Source organism: Equus caballus, chromosome 23 (assembly GCF_041296265.1).
Source record: "Equus caballus isolate H_3958 breed thoroughbred chromosome 23, TB-T2T, whole genome shotgun sequence".
Lineage (NCBI taxonomy): Eukaryota > Metazoa > Chordata > Mammalia > Perissodactyla > Equidae > Equus > Equus caballus.
The window spans coordinates 37,688,030-37,707,500 of NC_091706.1; the positions used below are offsets into that span (position 1 = coordinate 37,688,030).

At 37.6% G+C, this 19,471-nt stretch overlaps 1 protein-coding gene across 6 annotated transcripts in view; it reads right to left on the reverse strand.

The window, feature by feature from the left end:
• Positions 1-19,471, reverse strand: part of PUM3 (pumilio RNA binding family member 3) — a 40,658-nt gene that overhangs the window by 18,498 nt on the left and 2,689 nt on the right. For all 6 annotated transcript variants that reach the window (XR_011431629.1, XR_011431630.1, XM_070248882.1 and 3 more), the window contains 11 exons: positions 16,168-16,259; positions 14,616-14,834; positions 11,751-11,886; positions 11,104-11,179; positions 8,942-9,035; positions 8,604-8,670; positions 7,053-7,227; positions 5,953-6,056; positions 4,647-4,725; positions 2,592-2,690; positions 1,669-1,722 (listed from right to left, as the gene is read on the reverse strand). Coding sequence is in view for 4 of the 6 variants with exons in the window: in XM_070248882.1 (XP_070104983.1) it covers positions 1,669-1,722; positions 2,592-2,690; positions 4,647-4,725; positions 5,953-6,056; positions 7,053-7,227; positions 8,604-8,670; positions 8,942-9,035; positions 11,104-11,179; positions 11,751-11,886; positions 14,616-14,834; positions 16,168-16,249 (1,185 nt within the window). In the remaining 2 variants the exon portion in view is untranslated. The remainder of the gene's footprint in view (positions 1-1,668; positions 1,723-2,591; positions 2,691-4,646; positions 4,726-5,952; positions 6,057-7,052; positions 7,228-8,603; positions 8,671-8,941; positions 9,036-11,103; positions 11,180-11,750; positions 11,887-14,615; positions 14,835-16,167; positions 16,260-19,471) is intronic.

Here is a 19,471-nt window from a genome sequence, read left to right on the forward strand (position 1 = left end):
TTTTCATATCCTTCTCTCAGCAACTGAGAGAACTAGACAATGACAGACAAATCAGTAAAAACAATGGCGATCTGAACAACACTCTCAACCACCCTGATCTACCAAATTGACATTTATTACCACACCCAATAACTCCACAAAACACATTCTTTTCAGATATCTTCAAATCCATATGCTAGGCCATAAGTCTTTATAAATTTAAAAGGATTAAAATAGCAGAGTACGTCAAGAAACCCCCAATATCTGGAAATTAAACACTTCTAAATAACACATAAATCAAATCCATGGGTTGTATTAGTTTATCTCCCTCCTTTAGAAGCAACTCCTTGAGACAAAAAAGAACATTGCACTGTTAACTTCTTGTTACCATCACAATGCCTTGCTGGGATTAGGTTCTCAAAAAAATATTGTTGATATAACTAATATGCAAAATTAAAACTATCAAATTTTATTACTTAAGACTGTCTTTATTATTAATGTTTTAGACATATTAACATTCTATTTTTATTCTTTTTTAATGTAAAATATTCAAATTAAAACGTTATAAAAACATTTATTTAATGATGAATAATGAATCATAAGATATTCTCATACGCAGGAAACAACTTACTAGACAATCTCTTATTTCACTTTGTTACAGAAAAGTTCCATGCCTTCTAAGTAGTTTTCTACTCTCTTCCTAGCTCCAGCCCTACAGAAGACAATATGTATGTGTGCAATCAATCACACAGCACCAATTTATCTGTTTGAATTAGCGTTTACTATATTAAGTATTCAACAGATGCTAGTAGTTCTCATTGGAATTTTTCACAGGAAAAAGTTATTGATATCACTAATTTCAGTTCACCAGTGAATCAGAAGCTATAAAACATAATATATAAAATAACTAAAAAATTTAAAAACAGGGGTCCAGCCCCGTGGTTGAGTGGTTAAGCTCCGCTTCGGCAGCCCAGGGTTTCACCGGTTCGGATCCTGGGCGTGGACATGGCACCACTCATCAGGCCATGTTGAGGCAGCGTCCCACATGCCACAACTAGAAGGACCAACAACTAAAAGATAAAATGTACTGGGGGGATTTGGGGATAAAAAGCAAAAAAAAAAAGAAGAAGAAGATTGGCAACAGTAGTTAGCTCAGGTGCCAATCTTAAAAAAAAATTAAAAAATAAAGGTTACTACTACATATATTCCATGTAGTATCTAGTATTCAAATACATAGAAATACTATTTTTTGAGGCAATTAATTCCACAGAAAAAAGTTTTTGGATCCTCTGATTTCACCAGGAAAGCTGTTACAGCATCTCAACTGTAAAACTTAATGACTAGAATTTTCTCTGACCACATTACAAATTTACACTAGGTAGTAATTTCCATGTTTCATAACATGACTGCACAAATTCATTAAAGAAGCTAGTAAATATTAGCTCTTCAAAAAATATCTAATAAAAATGGAAACTATCATGATACAATGTTAAAGGAAAAAAGGAGAAATCTCATTTTGTGTAAATTTTATATAAGATACATGTATAAGCAGAGAAAAAGATTGTAATAAAACAATGAATAATTTTCTTCTTGGTTATTTTTTGAATTTTCCAAATTTTCCATAATAGATATGATTTCATCTTATTATTAAAACCAGTTAAAAGAAATCTATCATTTTATTATACTTACATTAGCCACCTTTTCAACATAAGTCTTCATTGTTTTCACAATCACTTTCCTGTCCTTAAAAAAGAAAAAGTGTCTCAATTAACTTTTAGTTAGTTTACAGGTATTTCATAGTCAAAGATTTTAAATATTAAAATTTTCATTTGGGTGGCATACTTTTCACTAGTGAAGACAGTTATGCAGCCAGCATGAAAAAAATTGCAGTATCCTGTAAGAAGTCCTTTCAGGGCTGCTATAATCTTGGACTTGCATGTGACAGTCCATGGAGACACAGATGTGGAACCACAGATTGTTAACTGCAAGGCAAACCTAGCACAACTACCTCCTTTCAGTGGGAACTGAGAGCCCTCTGCACTGAACTGTTTTCAAACTCAGAAGAATCTAGCATACAGATGGTATTCAATACATACATACCATTTGTTGTATAGAAATTCAATTTGTATTAATTTAAAAAGTAAACAAAGTATAACCGTCTTTTAAAGGCAGAATTATGCTGATCAAGTAAATGAAGATCATTTCTGTTAAACGTCATAATTAATATGGATCTTTACCTTTTCCCTCAAAGTACATAACAGCCACATGAGCAAATGTGTAGCTGTTCATTATCTCCTCCTTCCTCTAGTAAGATCATCAAATGAGGAATCAGAGAACCTGACAGGTACCAACACTTCTACAAATCTAAGCCCAACATATATATGGTGCTCACTTGCTTGGCAGATCCCCTCCCAAACAACTACAACTCAAGGTTTCACACTTTAAGGAAAACTCCAACAGACAAAAAAATACTAGGCCCAAAGAAAAGCCAAGTCCTGTGAGGCCCTGAGGCAAAACTCGAGGAAGATAATGCTGTTTATGCACAACAGGGCAAAGACCAAAGCAGAGGAAAGTCTATGGAAAGGCAAGGCAAGCCCTGATGACACACTCACCTTGGGCGTGCCGTGCCACAGGCAGTGCATGGCCACTCTGGCGCCATCGTGTGTGTGTGCCAGGTACACCACCGCTTCGCGGATGGCTTCGATCATTTCCTGGGGAACAAATGCCATCAGGACTTTGGTTTATTCTTTCTTTCTGCCTTTTAAAAATGTGTCTACTGGGGAGCAGTTGTGCACAGAGAATGAAAGACCAGAGTAGCAAACAATTTAATTTTTAATTTTGTAAACAAGCACACAGGAACACAACCTCTTTCTAGAAATCTTTTCCATCAAGAGCAGCAAAAACTGCTGGCAGGCAATTTCTATTAAAACAGCCGAGTTTTACCAATGTCTATTCAAAAAAGTCTGTACACATATAGTATACTAAAAATGATTTTCCAAGAAAAAGAAGCCTAGGAGGTGGCTGTGGTAAGATTGGAGTTTTTAATAGAAAAGACAGACAAAATAAATAAAATGCTCTTCCCTAAGCATTACGTATATGAGCAGAGAAATAAAACACTAATTTTGGATGAAAAAGTTTCTTTTTTAGTTTAGCACTTGATTACTTCCAGAAATCTTATTAATAATTCACCATAATAACAAATAACATTTCCCTAAGAAAATCAATCTCTGTTAGACTAGGCCCTCACTTATGACCCTTTAGTAAAACCCCAATCCTTAATTTCCTACACAGTAGTTTAGCTTATTTTTCACCTTTATTCTTCATTATCAATGTATATAATTTCTTAATTCTATTTTGGAAGTCTAGCATATAGATGTACATGAGTTCTGGCAGCTAACAGCTGCAGGGCCCCATTTCATTCCAGGCCCAATTTAAAAATTTACATTAACTAAGTAACTAAGTACCGCCTCCTGCCAGGAGAGTGAAAGGTGGGTGCCTATTTTCATCAATAAGGAACAAGCAACTTCACCCTTAACTATCTTACAATCTTTTCCCAGGCTGAATCTCAACAACACAGCTTTCAGCTTATGCACCTAAACTTACAAATCTCTTCAAAGCTATCCAGTTGGAGAGTTATACATATATACCAATTACGTTCCCATTAACCCCAAAGGTTTTTTTTAAGTCTCTCTTTTGAAAATGCTCCCAGGGCCAGAAAAGATTTGTCTCATTACTTTATAGTAACACTAAGTTCCCAATGATTTTTTTGCTATTACTAAAACACATTCAACACTAAAAAGATAATGATTTTCCACCACTGAATATATTCAAATGATCATTTTCTCAGTTCTGAAAATAGAGTCCTGCCTCAGTAAATCCAGAACTGTGAGACAGTGTTTTGCAGGAAAGGAAGAGAAATCCTCAAAAGAGAAGCAACAGCTGCTATGGTCAGCGGACCACAAGCTTAGGTGGGTGGCTACTCGTGGAAAATATTTTGTATGTCAAGTCTAAGAAGGTCAAAATTCCTATGAATGTTTAATGTGGCATATTTGTTAAAATGAAGTCAGAGACATTCTTCTAGTTATCCCTTATTATTAGAACGAGGGCAAATGGACAATGAGTTCACTGTATGATGAGGCAAGCAATGTCCAGGGGCCTAACGGATGGATTCTAATTTGTACTCCCATCATTGACTTGAAGGGCAGTGTAATTTACCTTCACTCTCTGTTCTTACCGTTCTATCATATACGGTCCAGTTTTTCATGGTCCATTTAGTTTTACATAAGCGTCCTCCCCTAACATTTTAATGCCAACATAATTTTTTTTTTTTTGTATCAGCACAGGTGAATTTCAAACTACCGGAATGCTGAATATCCCTCCATTTGTTAGTTAATTTTCAGATTAGGTTAGCTAGAGGATACTCTGAATTATAACGAAAATATAAACGTTCAATGGAATTGCTAAAACTATGGTCAATTCTATTGTCTTCTGGCAAAAAACTAAATGGAATTAGCAGACTTGTTCAAAGGAAGGTTAGTGTATTATCTTCTCTAATAAGTTAGTCTCTTTAACATTTCCAAAAGACAATATACATCAAAGCAGTGTTTCACATTTTAACATGGCTTTTCTTCCATGTTTTGGTTTAAAAATTAAAACAAAGAACTTACTGATCTTAGTTTTGGGGGTGCATAGGTAAAAAAGTCCAAGAATACTTTATGCACCAATGAGTGCTTAATCACAGCTTCCCTGAAAACAGAAAAGAAGAAAATACATCAGATCTAGTATTATGGTAATAAGATATAATTAATCTAGGTTGTCCTAAAATAATCAAAGCAAGTGAAATGGTTTAGGAAATGTAATGTATCATAAGATACATTGTAACTTTCCGCCACACTGCTTCTTTTTTCTTTTTTCTTTAACTTTTAGACTATAAAAATCTTTTAGTGCCATCTATAACCAAAACCAAAAGTACCAATTTCTGGTATCCAATCAGCAAAGATGAAATCATCATTCAAAATACTCTACTCTGGGGTCGGCCTGGTGGCGCAGCAGTTAAGTGCGCACGTTCCACTTCAGCCGCCCGGGGTTTGCCGGTTCGGATCCCGGGTACAGACATGGCACTGCTTGGCAAGCCATGCTATAAAGTAGAGGAAGATGGGCACGGATGTTAGCTCAAGGCCAGTCTTCCTTGCAAAAAGAGGAGGAGTGGCAGAAGTCAGATCAGGGCTAATCTTCCTCAAAAAATAAAAATAAAAAAAAATAAAAAACCCTAAAATACTCTACTCTCTTGAATAACAACATCTATATGTTTTTACCCAGCAACAGATACATGATTAGAAATCCCTATGTGGACCTATTTTTTTTATAGCTATTTCCTTTCTGTCCAGCACAATGCATCGGTTTCATAAAATAATTTTAGCAAAATTAAAACCTGAATTGATCAAATAGTATCAGTGATTGCAACAACACCTAACTGACCTGAGACTCGGAGTGTGACACTTGGTGAACTCAGGTGCACAGAGGAGGCTGATGAGCAGGTACCAAAGACTTTACGTTCACATGGAGTACCCAATTAGAGGGCAAACACATGTTGCCTTTATGGGCAAAGAACTGTTTTGCGTGTTTTGAAATATTAACCCATTTAATCTTCATAAAACTCTATGAAATAACTATTATCCCAATTTTATAGACATGGAAACTGAGGCAGAGAGAGTTGGTCAGCATCACACAATGAATAATTGAGGGGGGCAGCAGGATTCACCACCAGGCAGTCAGGTCCCAGAGGCTATGCCCCAACCAGACCATTATGGTACAAACGCCAAGAAGGACACACGCCCAGGCTTCTAAATCTTACAATCCAACTCAAGTAACAGATTGTATTTGTGAAACTATCCACCTTTTCTGCACAAGGTTATAGAAAACTTTCCTCCTTCAAATGCCATATGTTACAAAGAAAAAAAATGGCTTTCTTACTTTTGGGCCATAGGAGTTAAAATCTGCTTCATTTCATCCATAATAAGCTCTAGTTTTTCTGGCTGTACTTCTAATACTTTGTCCAAAGTTGGGTGATCTGCTGACTGCAACAAAAGAAAAATCAAACCCCTCTAAATGTAATCAAGTTTCCTCATCTTCAGAACAAAGAAAATCAGTCATTTTAAATGAACAATATAAATTTCAGATTTCCCATATGCACATAACAAAAGCCCTGCTGTAGATACGCTAAAGGAGTAATTCTTGATTATAATTCTCAGTCTATTCACCCACTAATGTATTTAAAGAGCCAGGCTAAAACAACCAACCAACTCAATCAGCCAACGGGTACTTGCCATGCATCTAGCACGTGCCTACTCATAAGATCAAGGAGTCAGTTCACAAATTCTCTCCACTAAGTATTTTGCAATTAGCTGGATATTCCTGTAGTGACTGTTACAAAAGAAACAGAGCACTAAATTCAACCCAGGAAATGAACCCGACTAGTGAAGGCAACCAGGAATTAATCCATATACCTGGAGATAAATGTGTACATTTACCTCGCAAGGTCTGAAAGAGGTCTTTTAACTGTCCTAGTCCCATTACTGGCCGCCTTTAGATTCAATCCCTGTACTATATCCAAGGTTGGGTCTCTCTACACCCCTTCCTCTCTAGATACAACCTGGAGAAGGGTAATCCACACACATGAAGAAACACGGAGAAGGCAGCAACAGGGAGCTCAATGCACTTCAGCCAGAGTTGGTTAGGGGGTCAAAGCTTCACTAACTATTCAGAGTCCTCTACCTCTGTCTTCTGACTGTAGAAACGGAAGCACTGAATCACTACACAGAGCACCTGAGAGGTGCTAACAAAAGTAGTTTAATTTGAAGGGGATTTAAAAATTGTGCTCTGGGAGAAAGAGAAAGAAGGATCACTTGCCCATTACACCAGAGACAAAATAATCCAAGAGAATGAAGGGTATAAGACAGTCTCTTAAAGGATCAGCCAAAGTAAAAGTACTTTCTGAAAACAGGGCATTGGAATGTAAGGAATGGAAAACAGAAAAACTGAAAACACTATTAAAAAAAATCTCAAAATGTCACCTTGTAAAGCTGAAATGTGTTCCCATAGAGCTCCTCTGTCAGCATGTTCCTCTGCTCCAAAATGGCTTTGTCATTGTATGCATATTCCACAATGGCTGATGCTTCTGCATGCCTGAGCATCTTCCTCACGTGGCCTTTAAAACTTCTCATTATCTCTGCAATCTGTGGTTTACTCCTAAACCAATGAGATCATGGGAGAAGATTAGTGGTAGAAGGAGAAAGCTGTGTGGCAACAAAATATAAGTTGAGATCAACAGAACTCCTGAGACCAATGGGTGACAGCAAAACGTAAGTTGAGATCAAGAGAATTCCTGAGACCAACTCACCATATTGTGTGTGTGTGTGTGTGTGTGTGTGTGTGTGGAGGGGGTCCTACCACAGAGAAATGCTTAGAAGGGAAATCAAATTGACTTCTGTTTCTACCTCAAGCTTTCTAAGTTACTCAGTAGCCAGCCGGCCTAGGTTTGAAACCTGGCTTTGCATACTACCTGAAATACACTAAGCACGTTATTTAACTTCTCTGTGCCTCAGCTTCCTCCTTCATAAAATAGAAAAAACAAAGTTGATGTGAGGATTCAATGAATTAAGATGCACTGAGAACTGTCACTAGCATGCAGTAAGTGCTCAATAAATGTCAGTTCCTGTTCTGAAACTGTTCAGCTTGTAAAAAAAGCAGGATAGGAGAAAAGAAGGGAGAAGTCAAAGATGTAGGGAAATATGAATAAAATCTAGGATTCTCTTTTCAAACAGGACTTAATCATAAGTACTTACATTGTATCCTAAAATAATCAAGCAGCTGATAATTATAATTAGGAATACAGTTTTTGAAAACTTTGCCAACTGTACTTTTTTGTTGTTGATTAGCGTATTCTGGCACCTTATTACACTCAAAAAGAGAAGTCAAGACAAGTATCAATTCCACCTAATTTGGGAAATCCTCCCATCCTGACATTTCCCAACCCACTGACTCTGCCTCTGAGTCTACTCACCTCCCCCTCAACCCTCGACTCTCTAAACACTGGTAACTAATTACAAGTTAATTACTCCCTATCTCTTCTTCCAGGGCCGCCAAGATACACTCGTAAGAATGGTGAAGGCAGTACCATCATTTTACATTCACTTCAATAATTGTTTTTAAGACCACACTCCCTGGGAACATTACAAGCATCTGCGTAGGTCTCTTATTATGATGACAGACTTTTTTTTAAAGATTGGCACCTGAGCTAATATCTGTTGCCAATCTTTTTTCTCTTTCTTTCTTCTTCTCCTCCCCAAAGCCCCGCAGTACATAGTTGTATATTCTAGTTGTGAGTGCCTCTGGTTGTGTTATGTGGGACATCACCTCAGCACAGCTTGACGAGCGGTGCCATGTCCACGCCCAGGATCCAAACTGTGAAACCCTGGGTGGCCGAAGTGGAACATGTGAACTTAACCACTTGGCCACAGAGCTGGCACCTGATCACAGACTTTTAAGTAATATTTGTGCACAATCGGTATCCATGCTTTTAAAAAAAACTAATAAAAATATATTTTACAAATAAAACAACTCACCCATACATGAGAAATTTCTTAACAATATTTCTGGAATATTTAGCTTTACTTAGTTCAACCAAATCACCTGAAAAACAAAATACATTAAAGTGATTTGATAACCTCCTTTCAGTCCTCCAGAAACAAAGGAAAGAACTAAATACGTACACAATCCTGGGAACACAAACCAATAACTATTTGTCCCCAGCAAAGAACAAATAAAAACAAAAGAGGTCCTGCAGAGGACACACTGCCTTCCCACAAGTGAGCTGTTTCCCAGGACAATCTTGGGTATTTCAAGAGAAAACAAGTTACTTACTACAAATGATTACAATTAATCTTCAATATATAAGAAATACCTCGCAGTTCTTCAAAAGCCTGTTTTCTCTGTTCTTCATTACCGTACTGAATGTAACACTGGATCACACGAGTTGAATCATGTGCAAACGCAATCTGTAGGAAAGACAGTTCGGGCCTTCAGACTAATTCTCTGAAGATTTACATTTCTATCATATTTTTTATATTTTGTTACTACTTCTTTCAGAATTCCTTGGTAGAAAAAAAGTAGGGTCGTCACGGATAAAACCAAACCTAGGTTGAGCTGGGAGCAGACACAGTTATTTTAATTGTACAAAATGGCATTCTTTGATTTTGCTGCCTACCCAATGGCACTGGGACAGGGACAATTTAACCATTATGCAAGATTCCTATCATTGTCATTAAAACCAAACCAAACCAAAACTGTCTAATGATTATACACACTATATTTCTCTGAAAGCTACTTTCCCTAAAAGGGGAATTTTCCAATTCAAAAATTGTATTTTTTTTTATATAAATGATCTCAGAATGTCTGGCTTAGGCAACTAAAGATATAGATCTAAGTCTTGCTACATAAATAAATAGTATCTATACACACACTGGAAATTATATTATAAGCTAATCACTCAATTTTTCATTTTCATTATAATCCCTGAACACATATCCAGTTATAGTCTTAGAAAAGTTGTTGTATTTCAAATGTGATTTCCTAACCCACCCCTCATCACAACTATTGGATGGATTAGCTCCTCAGTGAAGGACCTGCTGATCAATTGTCTACAGCAATAACCACAAATAATCAGTCATGGAAAATTACTTCTTACTATGCTATAGTACCAATCTACTTTAAAAGTGCTTATTATTTGCTGCTCAGTCTGTCTTTAAATTTTTTTAACTCCAAGAAATCATAAGGTGAAGGTACACTTCAATCAAAGTCACAGATTTCAGAAGAATTTCCTTAAGAGAGATTTGTATAATTTCTTCTAGGACTAAAAAAAAATTTTTTTTTAATAAGGCTGCTTTTATGCATATACTGACTAGCTAGCTACTATATAGCCAACATATGTGCTTTAAATATGTTGTCCTCATTTGGAACTCAAAGCAACCTTAAGAGTGGGTTGCTGTTATTTCCACTTTACAGATGAGAAAACTAAGTTCATGAGAAGTTAAGGAACTTACTATTCCTGTGACCCTGGGACAAAACTTAACTTCTCCGAACCCCAGATGTATCAAATGTCTAATAGGGCTGATGTCATTAAGTTAAAGGAAACAACATATGCATTGGTTAGCACAATTCCTAGCACACAGTAAATAACCAACAAACAGGTTGCTATTATCCAAAGGCACACATATTTTAATCAGCTGAGTGAGAATGTGATCTCCAGACTAACTCCCAAGTCCATGGGCATGCAGTCATAAGCTAAGGGTAGTTGGGAAAGGATCTTAAGTGTAATATATTTATAAATCGCAGATAACAGACTACTCTAGAGTGGAGGAGGAGTGCCATCCCAAAAAGCGCATGCTGGATTCGTAAGCAGAGGCTGGGAACTTCCTCTTTCAGGACATTCCTTCAAATGCAACACAGCATCGGGTTAGACCTATATACATGGTTTGGTGAAGGCTGCCCCTCCAGGGTCTCCAAAGCTACTGAGTCTGTTGTCTTACAAGTGAACAGTCACTAAGTTTTATCCAAATACATAAGACTCAGTGGAAGTGTATTATAAAACAGGATTAAACAGCAACAATGAAAATTACTTCAGAACTCCCAAACCTATTATATTTTAAAGATCTTTGCCTGATGGTTGCAAAAGCAAGGAAGAAACGGAAGAAGTAATCATGTTTATATCATGCAAAAAAAGCCAGCAATTTGGAACATAGGAAAGTAGATGGAGTTCAGAGCAAGACTTTCTAATAAATACTACTGAACTAATAAATTCCTCAAGATAACTTTAAAGAACACTGATTTATTTTAAGTAAATTATTTTAAAAAATGACACAAATATTTGATAGTCTTTTTACAATTTCCCAGCAATAAGGTCCCTCATTATTAAATTTTCTGTTTAGTCAGCATTCTAAAAGGTATTTGAAACTTTTGGCCAGATATATTTAAAACAACAATTTCACCTGTCATGAATGGTCAGCTACCCTCTACTGAGAGTCAGTTTCAATTGCTAAAATTGCAACACGATTACGCCCTACTTACAGTTTTAATTTTTCCTTGAATCAACTTTTGCAAATCACTCATCAACTTCACTCTTTTCTCTTTGTCACAGTCTTTTCTATAAATGAGAAAAGAAGAAGGAAACATAGCTTAAGACATTATTTTAAACACAGAAACTAAAACCCTAACAGTGCATGTTCATCCAGTTCAGGAAACCTCTGACATTAAAATTACTGTTCCAGAGCAGCCAGAGAAAAGTAATTTCCTCAAACGCAGAAACTCATCTCACAGGCATAATTTTATGCATCAATCTAATCTTAACAGCCAGAACTTCGAAAGTAAAGAGAATAATAAGACAAGTCCAAGATACCAGACACTTAAGTACCTCAAAACCTAGCCAATAAGAAATTATCCTTCATTTTCTCAGAAATCTCTCAGGAAGGATGTCAGATCCATTTTAACTCTCATACATTTTCATAAACATATCTGACACCATCCTAATGATTCCACACATTTCTGCAATGGGCAGACATCCAAATACCAATGTCTCTACTGGGGTGTTGTGAGTACTCCCTAAATAGCTCCAGCGCTATGTCATTTATTTTAGGACATCTCACTATTTCTAACGTATACTGTTTTTCCTCCATCATCTCAAAGGGACTAATAAAGATGCCATTGGGCAGTATTACCTTCTTAAGGTCTCCCAAATCTGCTTTGCCCGAACAACAATGTCATAGTTGGTTTTATCATTGAGTTGCCTGCTCTGCTTCAGTTCTTTCTTCTTCTTTTTGAAGTCATCCCACTTGGGTTTCTTGGCTGCTGATTCTAGTCATTACAGAAATTATTTTCAATTACATTTAACATTCGGAATGCCAAAAACAGATATAAATTAGGTACATAGGGCAGTCACTAATCAGGATCTATACTCATTGTGGAAACTAGAAAGGGGAAAATATCATTCTCGATAAACTTCAACTTTATTTCATTTTCTAAGCAGTTTATACCTTTTAAATTTGGTTGAAACCAACCATTCATTCATTCCACAGCTATTTATTGATTCTTTCTTATTAAGAAAAAGGAAACAAGGGGGCTGGCCCCATGGCCGAGAGGTTAAGTTCATGCGCTCCGCTTCAGCGGCCCAGGGTTTTGCCAGTTCGGATCCTGGGTGTAGACATGGCACTGCTCATCAGGCCATGCTGAGGCGGCATCCCACATGCCACAACTAGAGGGACTCACAACTAAAAATATACAACCACGTACCAGGGGGCTTTGGGGAGAAAAATGAAAAATAAAATCTTTTAAAAAAACATAAAATAAAATTCTACTTTAGAACATTAAGATCATAGGAATTTAGGTATAATTGGTTCTCAATGAAAACAGAAATTAGTCCAAACTAAAATAGAAAAAAACCAAAACAATTTATTCAAAAATACACTATTCTGAGTGTGGTTACATATTAAGTCATTTAATCCCTATAACAACCCTACGAGGTGGATACTATTGTTATTCTTCCTTTCTATATCAAGCAGTTAAGTTCCTTGTCCAAAGTCACACAAGTCCTAAGTGGTAGAGCCAGGATTCAAACCAGAGATGACTCTGAAACTGTATACTCTGCCGACTCTTACTCATGACAATACATTATCAAAATCTGTTTTCTACAGAGTAATGCTATAAAAGTGGAGTATCCTTCTAACAGTATTTTTTTGTCATCAAAATCTAAGTAACTTACCAATTGAACCAAAAAGCCCAGTAAGGCGAAAGAACAACTAAATAAAATGGATATGATTTACATGAACACTCTGCAAAAAATCTTTGCAGAATTAGTTATTTCTAAATATCTCCCTTTCTCTAATTAGAAAATATACTCATCTTAAACTTGGAAAATGCAAAAAACAAAATTCTCCAATAAACCCGTAATATAGATGCAATCACTAACATTCTATTTCCTTCTTGCCCTTTTCCCTATGCATGTTTTAAATAAATCTTCTTTTAAAATTCAGAATCTTACCATCTTCACTTAAACATTAAGTTGTAAGTGTTCTTCCATAAAACTAAATATGCCTCAAGAACATAATTTTTATTGGCTATACAATATATCATAACGTATTTAATTACTCCCCTTACTGTTTAATTATTTACTCCCTGCCTGGTAATAGAGGATTATGGGCAACAAAGGGAATATTTACCATTAACACGAGGGCATCATGTCCTACACAAGAGAGGATAAAAACTGATCCAGAGCTCATTTAACTCCACAAATATTTGGGCCCCCTTGACATATGGCATGCTAGGTGGCAATAGATATACCAACTTTGGGGATGTCTAGTCTCCAGTACCCCTCAGTTGCTGGTATAAAAATATGAGAAAATAAAATCAGAGTTCCATTTTCAGATGTCAGGCACACATCTCCCAGAGCAGAGGAATCAGCGCTATAGCATGACAAGATCTTAATGTGAGAATGTGTGTGTTTACAGCATGGGTGTCCAGAACTCCAGGGAGAGAGGAAGATTTAAGACTTATTAGAGGGGTCAGGAAAGAAGAGGCAGGAAAGAGAAGCTAGAAGAGAAGGGGACTAAGGAAAACACAGGTGCTGGAGCATAAAAGGATCCTGCAGGCCTAACGAGAAACAAGGAAATTTTTCCTTCCTTCCTCTCTCCCCACCCCCTCGTCGTAAGGCTGCTGTCCCTGTAGTAAGCAGCCCTAGGAAGAGCACAGGGCAGGGGCAGGGCTAGGGGACTGACAATGGCCTCAGGTGGCAGCAAAAGAGCAGTGTTAGCATATGCCATGTTGGAGAAAAAGAGAATGAAAGACACCAGAGAAATTTTCAAGATGCTGCAGAGAAGGCGTAAGTACGTCAGTACACATAAACTGGAAATTGCTTGAGACCAGTGCAACACAATGCACAAGATGGGCATGTTGTACAATGGACCACAAAGCTCTGAGTCAGAACAACCCCTCCAACAGCATGATGAAGAGATTAGCAGGTTGTTTCAATAGACAAATAGGAGCTCTGTTAACATGTCCCATCAGTTAGCAACTTGTCCTCAACCAACTAAAGTCAAATCTGTCCTATGCACACTACAGCTTCTCTGGAACTGACCGCAGAATCTGAGCCATCTGACGGGTTGTAAGGGCAGCATCTCTATGTCTCTTGTTCACCAAGGCATCCTTAGCCAGGGCGGTTATTTAGCTGGATACACTGGTCACTTAAGGCCAGCTTCTATACTGATTAGTCAGCACCTGTACCCTTACTGGGGTTAATTTTTCCCCCATGTCCTAGCACAGTGGATAGAAAACTCAAATATTTGTTTGTTGAATGAAAGAATAAACAAATATATTTTAGCCTACAGACGAGTTTTACGGAGGTTCCAGTGCACGAAGCCAGTACAACCTAGCCTAACTCCACAGCTGGGGTAAGCCAGCAAGGAAGGGCCCAGGAAATAAGGTACTCTCAGCACCAAGGACAATTTTGCCCAAGGAAGATGCTTTCTGTTGCAACAGCACAGGCAGGGCAAGGATTCCACAAAAACTATGCAGACAGAATCGGTGCTTACCATCGCTTTTACTGTCTGGCTGGAATTTTCTCTTCTTCTGGAATTTATTTGCCTGCTGGAATTTGTTCTTTAGTATTTTATCCCCTTGCTGCTTGTTTGTGAACTGCTTCACACCTTTTTTCCCTGGTTTTGTGGCACTTTTCTCAAAGTTCTTAGATGTGATTTTAGGTCCACCTTCCTTAAGAACTTTTCTTGGGAATGTCTTTGAAGAACCAGAATCTAGTGAAAAAAATAAATTATTATTAGTTTGATGATCCTGGGCCTAAATCTCTTTTATCTGCTAGGTTGTATTTGTTACAGGAAATTATGCACTCTTGAGTAAGACATACTTTGTCTTACTCTCAAAATACGGAGCAGAATGGGATTTAAAAAATCAAAACAAAATTCAAAAACTTTCTCTGACTTTAAAATTACAACACAGGTTCATTATAGAAAATCTAGAAAGTAGAGAAATGCATAATAAAAACTATTCATAATTCTAGAGATAGGGCTTGGTGTATTTCTCTTTTAAGCACGCAGTAGAGATGAGAAATTATTTATATATCTTTGTATTCTGCTTTAATGACTCCAGATCAGTGAAGTCTTTACACATAATTTTCAATGGTTTAATAACAAACAGAGGTCTAAGAATAAAATGAACACTTGAAATTTATAAAGTACATCACAGACAAAAATATTAATTTTTCAAAGCTTCTAGTTTCAAAAAACATTTTTCAAAGTCTATAATAAAGGTATTTGAGGGGCTGGCCTGGTGGCACAGTGGTTAAGTTTGCACGTTCCGCTTCTCGGCAGCCCGGGGTTCGCCAGTTCGGATCCCAGGTACGGACATGGCACTGCTTGGCAAGCCATGCTGTGGTAGGCGTCCCACATATAAAGTAGAGGAAGATGGGCACAGATGTTAGCTCAGGGCCAGGCTTCCTCAGCAAAAATGAGGACTAGCAGTAGTTAGCTCAGGGCTAATCTTCCTCAACAAAAAAAAAAGGTATTTGATAAAAATCTTCTCTGGTCTACAAAGCGTGCAAATTAAACACCTAGCAAATGAGTTGGAAACTCCAACAGCTATGCCCTAGACTGCTGCAAGGAGAAAACAAAGACTGCTTAGGAAATAGTCATTTACCATCCCCGAGTTTCCTATTTTGCAATAGTGACACCTCATGGAATAATAAGGACATCACAATTAGCAATCCTGTAGATAAAAGCATTTGGTTTACCAGTACTCCGTATTAATCAGCCACAACTTATCAAACAGTAAAATAAGTGTTGTGGTGGATTAGTGTGACTAAAATGAGGCAGCAGCATCAGTAGCTGAGATAAGGGGTCTTTCACAAGTACAGCATCCAACTAACCTGGTGATTTCTTAAACGTCGGAGTTTCATGGAGGAACATGCAAACTCATACACAATAACACCTACTTTTCCTACTATTTTAATCCTATCCTAACCCATGGCTAGAGTGGAATCTGCTACGTACCTCCTCATCCCACGAACCCCACCCCCCCACGATAAGGATTAAAACAACCACATGGAAAGCATGTTTTGGTATGGCTTCTTACCACTGTTTTTATGAAATCTCTTTTTTTCTTGTGATGTCTTTGTACCTTTTCCTGTGAATTTTTTTTTCCCTTTAACTTCCATCACAGCAACTCTGGAAAACAAAAACCCAAAAACAATCACTGAATTGCTCTCACTCAATAAGAGTCATTAAGCAGTCACTGCCACATTTAGTCTGTGAGTTTCACAAACACAGAACGAATCACATGGGTACAGCACGGGCACCCACACAAGCTCAGGAACTACACAATCACTTCTAAGATTTTAAAACTGAAAATAAACAAGATACCAACACAAAAACTAAGAGCACACACATGTTGGCTAGTGCATGATGTATTTGGAGGCAACACTTCAGCAATAGTACTGACTAAAAATAGACCATTATTTGCATTAAATATGGCACAAACGTCAGTGTTTGTTTCTTGTAACCTGGGAAGAACTTGTGATAAGAAACTGACAATACTACCATTTGATTTCTTGGTCTCTATCCTAAAAAGCCAGGAACAAACAACAGGTTGCACTTACCATACATTCGAATTTAACAAAAGAAAATAAATGATTATCTAAAAGTTCCCTGTGTAGCCCAATGTCGCTAAAACAAACTTCAAATGTTTAGTTATTCTTTTAGAGGCAACCAAGTAATTTTCAGTGACCTCCAAGATAAGATTATGTTGAAATAGTTAATATTTCATTTTGAGGAATCTGCCTAACAGGTCACTTCTGGGCACAGAGACCCCTCGGGGCACAGGGCAGACAACAGATAATCTATCGCCTACCCAAGGGTCCTGAGAGCAGCACAATGTATCAAGCGGAATTGCTATTTCTCTACCTTCCAAAGTTGGATCTTCAACTCACTTCTAAATTTCTAAAGTTGATTCTCTAGAGTAGACGTTAGGGACCCCTAGACCATACCAGATATTTCTAGACAAGAATTTACCATTGAAGAATAACTAATTTCTCAAGATATTAATAGGCATAAGAGAAAAGGGATTCCAGAATGAAATGCCTTTGGGAAATAGTGAGTTAAACGAAAATAATTAACTGGGCTTCTTTAAGGAAAGGCTTTTCAGTCTTTTAATTTACTAATTTAAGCCATCACTCACCAAGCACAGGCTAAAGTATGCAAGATTTTCCAACCTGAGTTGAACCCCTTTTTCCTGGAACATCTCAAGGGACCAAAAGGGTTCCAAAGAACTCTCTGGAAAATGCAGCTCTAGTCTAGCCTTCACTATTACAATTCTGAAAAAAGGATGGCCGCTGAATTACTTAGTTTCCTTAGGTCATCTACAACTATAGGGCCACTTATCACTTGGCTATGGTCACCATAATCACATCTGCATCTCTTTGCTCTTCTGGGCATGAAGTTTTCTAAAAATCCAGTCATTTCTACATTTTCTCTGTATATTTGTTTTAACTTTTTATTCTGAAATAATTTTAGTTTTACAGAAGAATTGGGAAAGATATACAGAAAGTTCCAGTATACCCTTCACTCAGCTTCTCCTAACGGTAAAGTCTTACCACAGGGCATCTGTCAAAACTAGGAAATAACATTAGTACAATACTATTAACTTTGGATTTCACCAGTTTTTCCAATAATGTTCTTTTTCTGTTTCAGGATACATTACATTTGATCATCAAGTCTCCTTAGTTTCCAACAAGCTGTGACAGTTTCTCAGTCTTTTCTTATTTCTCACGACAGAGATTCTACATGAAAACTGGTCAGGCACTTCGTAGAATATCCCTCTTTTGGGGTTTGTCTGATGTTTTCTCATGATTAGACTGGCGTCATGGATTTTGGGGAAGACCACAGAGGTGAATCATCACATCATGTTGGGAGGAACATGATAGCAACATGACTGGTGATATTAGCCTTGCTCTCCCCGTTAAGGTAGTGTTTGCCAGGGTTCTCCACTGTTTTCCTTTCCATACTCTATTTATTAGAAGCAAGTCACTAAGTTCAGCCCACACTCAAGAGGAGGGGAATTAAGCTCTACTTCCTAGAGAGAAGAGTATTAAAATTTGTTAAAATCTATTATGTTAAAATCACCACAGCAATTAATAAATATTTGGGGCAACATATTCTGAAACTATGCAAATACCCTGTGTTTCTCCCGCTGATTTTAGCACTCTCCAGTGGGTCTTGCCTGCAGCAATTACTGTGGTATTTTAACAGTGATTTTCTATTTCCCTCACTACTTCTACTGCTATTATTCTGAATCCTTCTGTGTGGAAAATTTGTTCCTTCTTCCCCATTTACTTATTCAATCATTTATTTATATCAGTATGGTCCCACAGATATTTTATTACTTGGGTGACAACCTAATACTATCATTATTTTGTTGCTCAAATTCCTGCAGCTTTGGGCAGTGGGAAATCTCTCGGGTTGCTCCTGTGTCTTTTTGACATGGACCATCCTTTTGTTTTCAGCATGCCCTTACTTCCTGGCACTTGTTCCAACTTCACCTTCTGTGTTCCCTGCACTAGCCCTGAAATCAGCCACTTCTCCAAGGAACCCTGGTTCCTTTTATTGAGAATGGATTTAAAAGCCAGGATCTGCGTGCTAGGTATGCTTGTTATCATTGGGGTGTCACTGCTTCCAGGTCTCTTCAGCAGACAGGGCTGGGTAACGTGTGTATGTATACTAGCCCATATGTACCCACAAACCTGTAGTTCTGTATCTATCTACTAAACAGGTTCCCAGTCACGTCTCCAACTCTAATCAAGTGCCACAGGGCTCACTCCAGTCTTCCTCTCTCGCTTATTTGGAGCCTCCTTCTCTGACAGTGAGCAACTTGCCTCCCAGTATCTGCGACTTACTTGGTATTGTTTAACTCTAACACACATGGAAAGTAGTTTCAGAGTTGTTAACCTGTACCCCTCTGAGAAACAAATTTACCAACTGTAGTACAATGTATATTTACAGTTCTGTTTGTCTTTTTCCCTCACAGTATCCATTCAAAACACTGTTTCCAAAGTTTCTTAGGTCAACTCTTTGTCCCCCTGCCTTCTTAGTGAGGTTATTTTATACATTTGTAAGAGTTAGATTCATTTTATCCCAGTCTGCCTTCCATTTCAATTTCCAGACATGTTTTTTTTTTGAGTAAGATTAGCCCTGAGCTAACTACTGCCAATCCTCCTCTTTTTGCTGAGGAAGACTGGCCCTGAGCTAACATTGTGCCCATCTTCTTCTACTTTATATGTGGGATGCGTACTACAGCATGGCGTGCCAAGCAGTGCCATGTCCGCACCCGGGATCAGAACCGGTGAACCCCGGGCCACCGAAGCGGAACATGCACACTTAACTGC